This window comes from Phoxinus phoxinus (genome assembly GCF_949152265.1).
Source record: "Phoxinus phoxinus genome assembly, chromosome: 16".
NCBI lineage: Eukaryota > Metazoa > Chordata > Actinopteri > Cypriniformes > Leuciscidae > Phoxinus > Phoxinus phoxinus.
In genome coordinates, this window is record NC_136891.1 from 3,679,677 (window position 1) to 3,692,397 (window position 12,721).

The following is a 12,721-nucleotide window of genomic DNA, read 5'->3' on the forward strand; positions in this document are numbered from 1 at the left end:
GAGCCGTGCAGGTGACCATGTTAAAGGAGTTGCTATAACAACATGCATTTAATGACTTGCAGAGAATGCAGCCGGGGTTTATAACGGCCAGTAAAACGGATCTGGAATATATTAAGTACCCTGTAAATCTAATGCCAAGACATCAAAGGAGAAGCAGGATTGACAAAGAGAAAGCAAGACCGAAAGAAAGCTAGCATGAACCAAATGGAAGGATATCATCTTGTGTGTTGTAGGAAACTGTTTGTGTAAAGTAGTTTCATTTGTTTGGTCGGAGGTAAGCGACCTGTGCTAATGTGAAACTGGTGTGAGACTCTGGCACTGAGTCTGTTAGTTTTAGCTTTTGTTTTTCTTCCATTCTTTCACTCAGGGTCCACCGGGACCGGCTGGTGCCATCGGGCCTGTTGGACCGGCTGGAATACGGGTGAGTGAATGTACAACATATATATTTCATTTACATTTTATACATTTGTAAAGTACATTAAACATGTTTGGCTGTACTGCCTTTATTTATGTTGTTTATAATTCATTTAATTGTTATACTGTGAAGCACTTTGGTGCTATTTATGTATTGTTCAGTTGATTATCTATATTTTTTACTTCAAAAAATAGCGGTGTATGATAATTTTTGTTACTGTATTACAGTAATGTGTGAGGAAAATGTGCTCAATTGACTGTCACAATGCAAAAGATCTCAATAGTCCTGCAAATAGCCCTTTTTTTTCATTTTGGGGTGAAATACAACACAGATGTTTCATGTGGTACATGTGGATTTGAACGTGCATTTGTGTTATCAGTCTAATGCATGCATGTTCTCAATGCAGGGACCCCCAGGGAAGGAGGGGCAGACGGGATCCACGGGCCCACAAGGACCTATGGTGTGTTCTTGAATCTTTTGAGGGGAGAGAGTGTTGTTAAATTTGTTTTCTTTTGCTGAGATGCGAGACTGTATTGCAGACATCTGTTTTGCTGAAGACCAGAGCTGTTATTCTTTTGTTCAGGGACCCCCAGGATCCCCTGGAATGCCAGGACCTACTGGAAAGCCTGGAAAGAATGGAGATACAGGTGTTCCGGTATGAAACCTTCTGGTTTTCATAGACATACAACAGCACGACACTGTCACTGCCAGTAATTTGACTTAAATTAGTCGAAATGCATATGGCAGAAGGAAAGAAAAACTACACCTCTTAAATACATCTATTGTTTGAGAGCGAAAAGAGATTTCATCCAAAGTCTCTGCTGATTTTTCTTCTGAGAAAAAGACCCCAGTAACCTCACGTGTTTCTTCTAGACTTTCAGAAAAACTGTGCTCAGATTTGCAAGGATAGTCTTCAATCTAAAATCAGAGATCTCAATGTGTTGTGAACTCAAACATTTCTCATCAAATGATCTAAGCTGCTTCACATCCATTTTAACACTTTTCTTTTAATAGTTTAATTGTTCAATCTTACAAAACGCGAGTAGCACCTTTCTATGAGTTTAGACACCTTTCTAACACATTGAGACTGTTATTCAAAAAGTACAAGTTAAAAAAGGAAATAGTCTAACACGAACGATCCACACTGTTTGCAGTTCAATAAATATTTACTCACTGAAACACACAGTGCGGGTTTGGGCGTATATGAGGAGCGATTGAGTGATTTTAGCTCATCTTTGGATATGTCACAGTCTATTTAAAGAGAAATGTGATTTTCATTCATACAGGGACCTTCTGGGGTTAAAGGAGACAAAGGAGAGAGAGTGAGTGATGATTTTAATATCTGCTTTTATCATTTCATAAGAGTTTGAGTGGAGGAGACGTTAACATCTCATATTTGTCCTCCTAGGGAGACTTTGCGTCTCAGAGCATGATGCGCTCTATTGCCAGACAAGTCTGCGAACAGCTCGTGAACGGTAATGCATTTCCAAGTCTCTTATGCCTTTATTTGATAAAAAAAATACTGTAATATAGTGAAAAAATATTACAATTTCAAATAACTGTTGTCTATTTGAATATATTTTAAAATGTAATTTATTTCTGTGATGTAAAGCTGAATTATCAGCATCATTACTCCAGTGTCAAGTGTCACATGATCCATCAGAAATTGTTCTGACCTTTTTAACAGTAGTGCACTCAAGGCTAAAAGATGTGTTGTAAGCCATAATATGCATATGCAAATAATAACACAGGTTGCATTATAATCCACTGTTTCACATTTGACATGTTACAGGACAAATGGGTCGATTCAACGAAATGCTGAACCAGATCCCCAACAACTATCACAGCAACAGTCCAGGCCCCTCTGGACCCCCTGGACCTGCCGGACCCGAGGGATCCCGCGGAGAGCCCGGTCGGATGGGCAGGAACGGCCTTCCCGGTAGTCCAGGGTTGCCTGGTCGGCAGGGAGAACGAGGTACCTAAAACAACAGCCAAAATCGAAACAAAAAAACATGAAACCGTGCCAAATACAGCCATGTGATTTTAATCAGCCTCAAGAACTGTGGTTAGTTTGGACTCCTGCCCTTCACTGTACAGTATATGTAGAAATGCGAAGACAAATAATTGATGCCTAGTGAGCTTCCGTGCGGTTTACTGTCTAAATTAAAAGGAAACCTTATACACTCTTAAAAATAAAGGTTCTTTACTGGGAAATCCAAGGAACTTTTCCATTACATCCTAATGGTGGAAGAAGGTTCTTTGGATTATTAAAATGTTCACACTAAAGGGAGGTCGTTTTCATAGTTCTTTTAACTATTGGCGGAAGCGCCCACTTTTTGGCATGTTCGCAGAGCAGGAACTGGGAACGATTTTAGTTATAGGGACACATTTTGGGGGACTAAATTAGCTTTAACTTCAGAATAGGGTCTAACCCAGCACAACAGGAACTACAAGTGACACAAGTGATTACCCTAAACTTAAAGTCTACATATACTTATTCCACAAATATGGAAAACAGCGATAAGACCGTAATATAGAGAAAGCTGATGTTAACGCCTCGATGATGTGTTGCGCAAGTTTTTATAGGAGATTTAGTCTCTTAGCCCTCCTTGTTGCTTTTTCAATTGCATAACTTATACAAATTCCATCTCCATTATCACGAAACCCACAACACACTGCAAAAAACACAGCTCCGATCACGGCGTCCTCCATCCTCCAGTTGTTGATGTTGTTGAATGACGCACATTATGACATAAATGACGTCGCTGTCGGCCGGTTTATATCACTTCAGAGTTACTTTTGGCGGTGTGAATGCAACCAGGACAATGGCCCTAGGGGGAAATTTAGCTCTCCGGGGACCGTCCTAGTGGCTACCTTGTGCGAAAGCCCCTTTAAAAAAGGGTTATTTTAAGAACTGTTCCCTGAAAAGTTATTTGGGGATCCAACAATGGTTCTTCTACGGCATAGCTGCTAAACAAAAGAAGAAAAAAAACTTTTGGAGCCTTTCTTTTTCAGAGTGCAAGAACCTGATTTGAAATGAGGTGTTATGTCAGGCCTGTGTGTTTACAGCATGTTTAGCAGTGTGTTGCGATGCAGATATGCATGTATGTCTGTGTTTGGGCTTATATTTCTGTGTTTGTGTGCATGTACATTAGGACCAGCTGGAGAGAAAGGAGACAGAGGAAGTCCAGGCCTCGGAGAGAGAGGACAGAGAGGAGCCAGTGGACCACCTGGTATGTTTCATGCGCACATTTATACGCTGAGACTCCTTTACCTAGCTTAGCTCACAGTCATGAAAAACCTTGAAATATCTCTGATTTACTGGCCTGTTTTCGTCCTTTTTCTTAGAAAGAGATTATGCTATGTTTTATCTCATGTCCTCCGCTTTTATTTTTAGACACAGTGCAGTTGAATGTGTTATATGATGAAACGCTTAAAAAATGAGCAGGCATAACTCTTCCAGACTTTTTCATCACAGAAAACTGTATTTCACATTTAAAGGTCGTTTGGTAACACTTTACTTGACACCTTTATATATAATGCATTATAAAACAATTTGAATGCACTAATTATGCACCATTCTATGATTTAATAAATAATTGTAACCACAGTTATAATGCATTATAGTACTTATTTATTCATTGTTTCGCCTTTAAAAGTATAATGCATTAAAACACATTTTAACTTTACAATTATTATGAAAAATGCATTGCTATGTACATTATGAATACCTTTATAATGCATCATACTGTACATAAAGGCTTGTAAAGTGTTACATGTTGTTCCTGAGGCCATGTTTCCCCTGATTTCTTTAGGCTCACCAGGCGAGTCCAGAACCGGCCCTCCGGGTTCAAGCGGTTCTCCTGGCACCCGTGGTCCGCCCGGCCGCAACGGTGTCGCCGGTGTACGTGGTCCGCCCGGCCCGCCTGGCTACTGTGACTCCTCTCAGTGTATGCAATATAACGGACAGGGTTACAGAGGTACGTCCCTCATGTTCTAGCTCTGCCTGTTGCATGACAGTAGAAATAACATTAATGGCATGTGTAGTGTAACGCAGTGCATGAACTGAGCAGTAGAGGACGCTCAGCAGAATAATGCAGATTTTCATGGGTGAAACTTGCCAAACCTGTCCTATTTCACCCCAAAATTAAAAGAGGGGGAAAAAACGAAGAAAATTTTGAATATTTTGAGAATTTTGAGTTAAACGCTACCGAGCATTAAGTTTGAGATCTTTTTTATGTTGTTAAGTCTTTTCTGCTTTCTCTTTGTCTATTAGAATATATATTAAAATATTATTTATTCCTGTGATCAAAGCTGAATTTTCAGCATCATTACTCCAGTCTTCAGTGTCACATGATCCTTCAGAAATCATTCTAATATGATTTGCTGCTCAAGAAATATATATTTTTAACAATGTAAAAGTCTTTACTGTCACTTTTAATGCATTCTTGCTAAATAAAAGTTTTAATTTAACTGACCCCAAACTTTTGAACGGTAGTGTAATGCAAAAAAAATCTTGTTTCGGTAAAGCGAAAAAATATAAGAAGAAGAATTCGAAGTCTTCAAAAGACTTATGCTGCCTTTATGTGAGAAACAGACCAACATTTGAGTCGTTATACACTGAGAATTTCTCAAGACAGTTGTTACAAACCGTTAAAATCTGTGAGTTGAACTTTTTTCTTCTCACAAATCTCTCATATGACTTTAGAAGATTTGAAATAAAGTGCCCAGGTCATTTTATATATTTGGGCCTTTTTTGAAGCAAGCTTGAAAGCTTCAGTCAGCATCTATATTGTGGTTTTCTTAACATAGTCTTTCAACAGAAAAGAACAACATGAGAATAAATAATGACAGAATTTTCCTTTAATTGTCCTAAAAATTGGCTTCATTTTCTTTATGTAAAATATCTTTCGATTTTGGGATGAAATGTGCTCCGGATCTTCACCCTCACTTAGTATCACAGTATCAGAAGCTGATTTTCAGTTTGTGATGTGTCTGGCGAAGAATTCTAACACCCTCTTTGACCTGTTCCAGGTTCATAAACTTTCTAAACCACCTGTGCCGCTTACACTTTGAAATCCTGAGAAAATCACATGTTATTGGGCTCTGTGCGGATAACCACCACGGAGATGATTAAGCGAACACTATTGAATGAAACAAACAAACAGTAAAAGCAACAAACAGAGATTACGATCTGCGGATGGGTACTAACAACAACTCACAGCCACGGGCATCAGTGACGGCAGCCAAAACAACCGAAAACAAGCTGCAGTCGGCTGGAGACGCATGACCAAAACACGCAAAAACACACCAGCAACCACAACAAATACTAACCAGGTGGACCTGTGGCCAAAACAACTGTCGTTTGGCATGTTAACTCCAAGAGTTTTCCGTTCATCTGTAAATAAACTAATCGTGCCTAGTAAATGAATCCCAGTCCACTAAAACGCAGTAGTTTTTAACCCCCGTAGTGAGCTTGAATTCAACTGCTTGCTGAATGCCGACACCAGTGCCTCTTATTTACTGGTTGCCTTAAGTGATCTCACAGACTTCTGCTCAGGGCCAGTTTGAAGCACGTCTCTTTTTTTGTTAATCGGACCCTGGATGTTTCTTTTTTCTTTTAGTATGTACACAGTTATCTTGCCAGTTTCATTTCCTCATGGTTAGTTTCTGTTTTGGCAAGATCATGTCTCTTTCAATTGGCTGTAAGTAAGGGTTTAGATGAGTGGTTGAATTCTTGATATCAGTTCTCATGTTGATATTTTTGCTTGGCAGGCCAACTTGCCCATATCAGCAACCATTAGTATTGATAGTCATAATTTACACAGTGTCTATGTATGAGTGTGTGTGTGTGTGTATACTGACACACACAGACAAGCAGTGGTGTCCAAAAGTCTGAGGGTATGTTTACATGACAACGATGTACTAAAAACAGACAAGTTTTTTTTTTGGTTTATGGCGTACTCGTTCACACGGATCAGAGAAAACGACTAAAAAGTTTGTATTACGCATGCCAGGCCAGTAGTTGGCGATGTTACCTTGTAAAGGAACACTACGCATGCACACGACGTCACTGTTTTCACGTTTTTGTAGTTTATGTGTTCAAAAACTTGCACTTTGAAACATATTTTCAGAAGTTAGCATTTTCAGGCCCCCAAAACGCAGATGTCATGTAAATGAACCGTTTCAACAGTGTCGTATAAACAGCTCCTGAGACCTCATTTCATTTAAATCTATAATTTGATTCTTCCTCAAGTTTTATGTATTTGGCAGACACCTTTATCCAAGGCTGCTTAGATTATATTCAAGTTATTTATGTTGGCATCATTTGTATTGCCTGGGAATCGAACCCGTGACCTTGGTGTGAGCCACAGGAACAATTTTTGTGACGTAAAATGAAGAAGATTTTAAACTAGTTAATGAGGTTGATCATTTTGAACCTTATCAATCGTGCTGAACAACAAGATCGAGTGATTATGAAATTGTTATGCTGATGTAATTCAGATCCCATTGACTTCTGGACCCCACTGAGTGTCAAGTACATACATAAAGCACTGGCCTATTTTCAAACTCCCCAACAAGCAGTCTGTAACCCTTTGCACTTGCCGTAGCCACATTGAGGAAGGTAACAATGGTATTTTGCTTGAGTGACTCAATTGGCCACTGCCGTATCTCCAAGCAGAACAGTTTCCACCTGAAGCCGAGCGCATAGACCCAATCCCAGAAGAAGACTTTGAGATTTCACCAAACCAGCGGCGCAAGAGGTCATTGCCAGAGACGGGATCTGAAAGGAAAGCGTGGTAAAAGGAGGGGAAGTTCACTGGCTCATGTTATTTGTTTGTTGACGTCCCGACGGCCTGTACAGACGATTTAACCCTTCGAACCTTGTGTGAATTCAGCAGATCAGACGCATGAATCTCCTAATGTAACCTCATAGCTTCTTTCTCTTCCACTTGTACTCCATCGCTTGTAAAACCGCATTGAATGTGTCACACATCGCAGCGTGCAGTTGAAAGGTGTTTGATAATTTATTAACATTGAAGGGTTTCCAAAGATCATCGCCTCTTCCAGCCATCTGCATATTCACCAATCATCATTTATGTCTCGTATGAATACACATTAGTTATCCATTTCTGTCTGCGTTCACATGAGAGATTGTCTTTTTTTGTTAACATCTGCAGTAAAACATGCCCTTCATCACTATATTATAAATCAGATATTGATCATATTGGATGAATGTTTGATTGAACCTCACAGCTGATTTTACCAAAGGTGGAATTGCATGTCTGTGCTGTATATTATGTTTTTTTATTTTAATTTTATTTTTCATTTGTAGTTGTTTGTTTTCCTTTTTTTTAATCCAGAATATAGTTGTTGTAATTGTTGTTTTATCAATATCAAATGCAGTTTTGGCATTTGCGTGCAAGACTATAGATATAGTATTGCTGCTTCATGTTTGCAACTGCACATTGTGAATTCCACAGCCTTATTTTCTTATTTATTTCTGAAACAGAGGAGGCATTTTTCAATAAAACTACTGAAAATATGGCATGTGCCCTTTTTTATTTATTACTGGTGTCATTTGATAAAGGTTTTTCAGGAGGTTTTTCGGCTTCTAGTCCGTGAAATGGAATCTGAATTCTTGTACACTGCTAAAAGTTGGAAATATTTCTGTGAAGGTGATGGCAAGAAATCCTCCACAAATTAATCTAAAGTGTCTGTATTGCTTTCATGCATTTTATAAAAGTGGCATTAACTCATTTGTTCCTGTTTAAACAAGAAATGCTTCAAACCGTGAAGGATAATTGTTTGTCAAGTGCTTGCAAGGCAGCAAAATGATAGTGTTTTAATAATCAGACATTTCTCATAATTGTGTGATTTTACTATTTTAGCCCAATCACTCATGACATTCATTTGCAGGTCAATCAGGAAAGCAAAGTTCCTCAGAAAAGCAGTTTGTGGTTTATGAGTAAATCAATTGGTTAACTTAAGACTTTCACATTTAGTTAAAGAATATAAATGAGCAGTCGTGGTGCAAACGGGAACTCTGAAGCTGCTGTGTTTGATTGCTCAGTTCATCAGGCTTGTAAATACATGTTGCAACCTGTTAGTACATTTACATTAACTCATAAGTAGCATTTATGCATTTAGCAGATGCCTTTAAGTAGGGCTGTAAACGATTAATCGCAATTAATCGAATCCAAAATAAAAGTTTGTGTTTACATAATATATGTGTATGTATTGTGTATAATTATTTTGTATAAATACACACACATGCATGTATATATTTGAGAAATATTTGCATTTATATACTGCATATATATTTTTATATGATTTATATATTATATATAAATAGAACTATTTCATATATAAATAACACATTTTTCTTAAATATATACATGCATGTGTGTGTATTTATATATACAAAATAATTATACACAATACATACACATATATTATGTAAACACAAACTTTTATTTTGGATTCGATTAATCGCGATTAATCGTTCACAGCCCTACTTTTAAGGATCTTACAAAAGAGGAACAGAAGCAATAAGAAAGAATTGAACAAAACAAATATGTATTTAATGGTTTTCAAGCACTCCCTGCATCTGCCACTGATGAGATTGAATCGGCTGAATCCACCGGGATGTTGTAGCCTATACATAATGGACTGAAATTTGTGGAGAAAATGAAAGAAAAATGTCAACACAGTGGCTGCCTTGCAAGCACTGATGATTATTGCATTTATTTCTTATGAGCAATGCAGCTCGTTTCCTCTCATGCCATAGTTCAGTGCGCATTGATTCGTTTTTGTTGCATTCAAGCATTTTGATCAAATTGAGCACAAATTCATTCATCTGCTTCATATTGTAGGGAGCAGATTTGATCTTTGCAGCCATTGTAATCTGGGAACAAAATTTCACATGACAGATATCAGAAGCATGTGTACAAAGACTCGTTCCCTCATAAGGAACCACTTCGAGACGGACTGGAAGCTTCTATTAGGGGCTTCATTGATTTATGGCCAAAAGTGTTGCACAATAGCGCACATTTAATGTTGTTCAGACACATAGATGTGTCCACGATCCAGATAGCTTCACTGATTTAGAGGAGGGTCATACCTTTCATAGCTGTGAGTTTCCAGCAGTGCCGGTCTGAGATTTAATATGAAAGGTATGACGGATCTGACGGTACGACAAGCTCACAAGCGTTTGAAGTCCGTCCAGAAATGCCATTGAGAAGAAAGCATCGTGACCTCTGATGGTGTCAAAATATAAAACGCATTATCTGTAGATTCAGGGGTTGGTGAAGATATGCGGTGTAAAATGACCTCAAACATAAGACGATTACATCATTCCAGACACATACAGTGCAATGCATAAGTGAACACACCCATGCTAAAGTTGCCTAAAAAGAGGAATACAAAATCATCTTTTGGAAATTGATCTTAATGCCTTAATTAAAAAAAATGAGGCAAACTCCAACTTTTAAGGACACCAATTTTCTTTGTGAATGAATATGTTCTTCCTTAAAATACAGTGTGCTTAAGTCAGGACACCCCTATGTTAAATTCCCATAGAGGCCGGCAGATTTATATTTTTAAAGGCCAGTTATTTCATGGATCCAGGATACTATGATCCTGATAAAGTTCCCTTGGCCTCTGGGATTAAAATAGCCGGACATCCTCACAGACTCTTCACCATACTAGAGATTGGGGAACTTTCCATAAGATCATCTCTCAATGAAAATCAAGCCAGCTATTAGGCTAACTGAGATAAAACCATGCCGATCTCTAGTATGGTGAAGTGTGTGTGTGAGGATGTGCGGCTATTTTAATTCCAGAGGCCAAGGGAACTTTATCAGGATCACAGTATCCTGGATCCATCAAATAAATGATTCATTCACAAAGAAAATTGGTGTCCTAAAGGTTGGATTTTTCCTCTTTTTAAAATTTTTATTAATTTAATTCCTCATTTTAATCCTCGTCCAAAAGATGATCTTTTATTCCTCTTTTTAGGCAACTTTAGCATGGGTGTCTTTACGTATGCAAGCATAGCACTGTATACCATGATGCAGCGGATCTGAAAGGTCTGTCTTTCTAGCCTGTTCTCACGTAAATGCGCCTCTATAGCACGCATTGTGTTTATCGTGCAAGTAATACACGAAAATGAGTTTTTACGTGCATAGGATAGGCTACGCAGTTTTCGCGTGCATTTGATACGCACTTCATTGCGTAATACACATGCACCCCACACCACTAATTCTACCCAAACGTATAATACACACGCACCCCACACCACTACTAAACCTATCCTAACCAACCCATGCATATCCTATGCATGTAAAAACTCAATAAATTGCACGATAAACACACTGCATGCTATAGAGATGCATTTAGACTTCTGTCTTCGGTAATGTCTTCGCATTAAAGTGCGGTTACCACACTTTTCAGAAACATTCAGAAAGCACTTATTTTTGCCGCTTGACAAGCCCTGGTCACACTATGATTGCGTAATATGGCAGAGTGGAATGAGAATGAAAAATTCACATATAACGCAATGCAATACAACGATGATTGAGAGATGAACAAATAAACGTTCCTCAAAGCCTGATGGATCTTATTTGATACTCCAACGCTATCTCACGACCAATTCGACCAAGGTGGCTAATTCGTACGAATTTGTACGACCTCACTCGTACGAATTTGTACGATTTGTCTAAACCCACGTGACGGTTGGGTTTAGGGGCGGGGTCAGGGGTAGGTCATTCGTATGAATTCATACGATTTTGGCAAATCGTAAAATATGTACGTTTTAGCAAAAAACGTACAAATTCGTACGAGTGAGGTCGTATGAATTGGTACGAATTAGCCACCTCGTAAAATTCGTACGAATTGCCGTGAGATCGGGTTGGATACTCACATTTTATCATGATTTTTCTATAAAAAAAACAACAACAACAATGATGTATGGATAATCATGTAAACCTAATTGCTTCAGTCCAGTAAATTCATCTTTATGTTCATCTTTAAATATTATTAAAAGTTACTCTTATGTTTACTTTATAAAACACGGTAAAGATTTCATAGCAAAAAGACACCATGAGCTGAAGGGGGACATTTAATTACACTAAAAGGCCATTTACTTGCTTAAAATATATAAACTATTATTTAAAGGCCTTAGAAATATGTCTATTGAACACTGCTCGGCCCAAAGAAAAAGTCACTGTTTGTATTTAAAAAGGCAAATGTTTAAGAGTCTGGATGAAATGTTTATGACTGGATCATTATTGCAGTGATTATTATGTTTGTATCATGTTATATGTTTGGCAACAGTTCTTCTAATAAACCCTCTTTTCTTAAACAGTCATGTACAGTAGACACATCATCAAGATCTTGACAAAAAAAAAAAAAAAGCACCTCTTGATGGAAAATAACATCACATTTATTTCCATCAAGAGCTGCATCAGTTTTTGGTCCAGATCTTGTGTTGTCAATGCAAGAGTCCAGCTCTCTGTAAAGTCTCCTCCAGCACGTCACACACACTTTCACTGAGTTTAAGATCTGGACTCAGAGGAGCCGATTCATGTGTGCAAATTATATTCTCTCTCACAACCATTCTTTCACAATCTGAGTCTGATGAATCTTGACATATGAATCCTGGAATACGGTCATGATGTTCTTCATACATGTTTGTTTAAGAAATGAAAAGCTACACACTCCATCAGTTAGGGTTAGAAGAACTGTTGCCAAACATATAACATGTTAACATAATAATCACTGCAATAATGATCCAATCATAGACTCAAGCATTTGCTTATTTAAATCCAAACAGCGAATTTTTGTTGGCCGGGCGGGCAGTGTATGATACAGTAGGCTTTATAAAATAAATGCCCTTAATGAAGCTTAACTGGTCACCACGTTGAGAATGACACGAGTAAATGATCACAGAATTGTCATTTTTGGCTGAACGATTCTTTTACAACAGCGGCAACCAACAGTGAACAAACCACCAGTGGCACGACTAGATTATTAACATTTCCCTCCGGGAAAACTAGGCCCATCACGGCCTGCAGATTTATGACTCATTTGAGGGTTTAATGTGAGCACATTGTTCACTTACTCCCTGGAACATCACAGAACTGAAGAAAGAGCTCGGAGAAAGCTCAAGTCTCCTGCAGGGAGCTTTCAACACTCGCTGGCGGCTGCTTCCCAAACCCAGAGGGGTATATGGAGGAAAAAAAGCCAACGCTCTTCTATTCATGGCCGCCTACTTTGCTGAGCTGAAACTTATATTGATGCAAT

General features: G+C 38.3%; 1 protein-coding gene across 5 annotated transcripts in view; it reads left to right on the plus strand.

Annotated features, from left to right (window-relative positions):
• The window catches only part of col12a1b (collagen, type XII, alpha 1b), a 73,273-nt gene extending 65,312 nt beyond the window's left edge, over nucleotides 1–7,961 (plus strand). For 4 of the 5 annotated variants that reach the window (XM_079639000.1, XM_079639001.1, XM_079639002.1 and 1 more), the window contains 9 exons: nucleotides 368–421; nucleotides 822–875; nucleotides 999–1,070; nucleotides 1,702–1,737; nucleotides 1,824–1,890; nucleotides 2,208–2,390; nucleotides 3,571–3,648; nucleotides 4,231–4,395; nucleotides 7,098–7,961. In XM_079639000.1, the coding sequence (XP_079495126.1) occupies nucleotides 368–421; nucleotides 822–875; nucleotides 999–1,070; nucleotides 1,702–1,737; nucleotides 1,824–1,890; nucleotides 2,208–2,390; nucleotides 3,571–3,648; nucleotides 4,231–4,395; nucleotides 7,098–7,219 (831 nt within the window). In that variant the 3' untranslated portion in view covers nucleotides 7,220–7,961. Of the gene's footprint in view, nucleotides 1–367; nucleotides 422–821; nucleotides 876–998; nucleotides 1,071–1,701; nucleotides 1,738–1,823; nucleotides 1,891–2,207; nucleotides 2,391–3,570; nucleotides 3,649–4,230; nucleotides 4,396–5,449 lie in introns of all 5 variants that reach the window. The other variant, XM_079639004.1, reaches the window with a different exon arrangement.
• The last annotated feature ends 4,760 nt before the right edge of the window (nucleotides 7,962–12,721 follow it).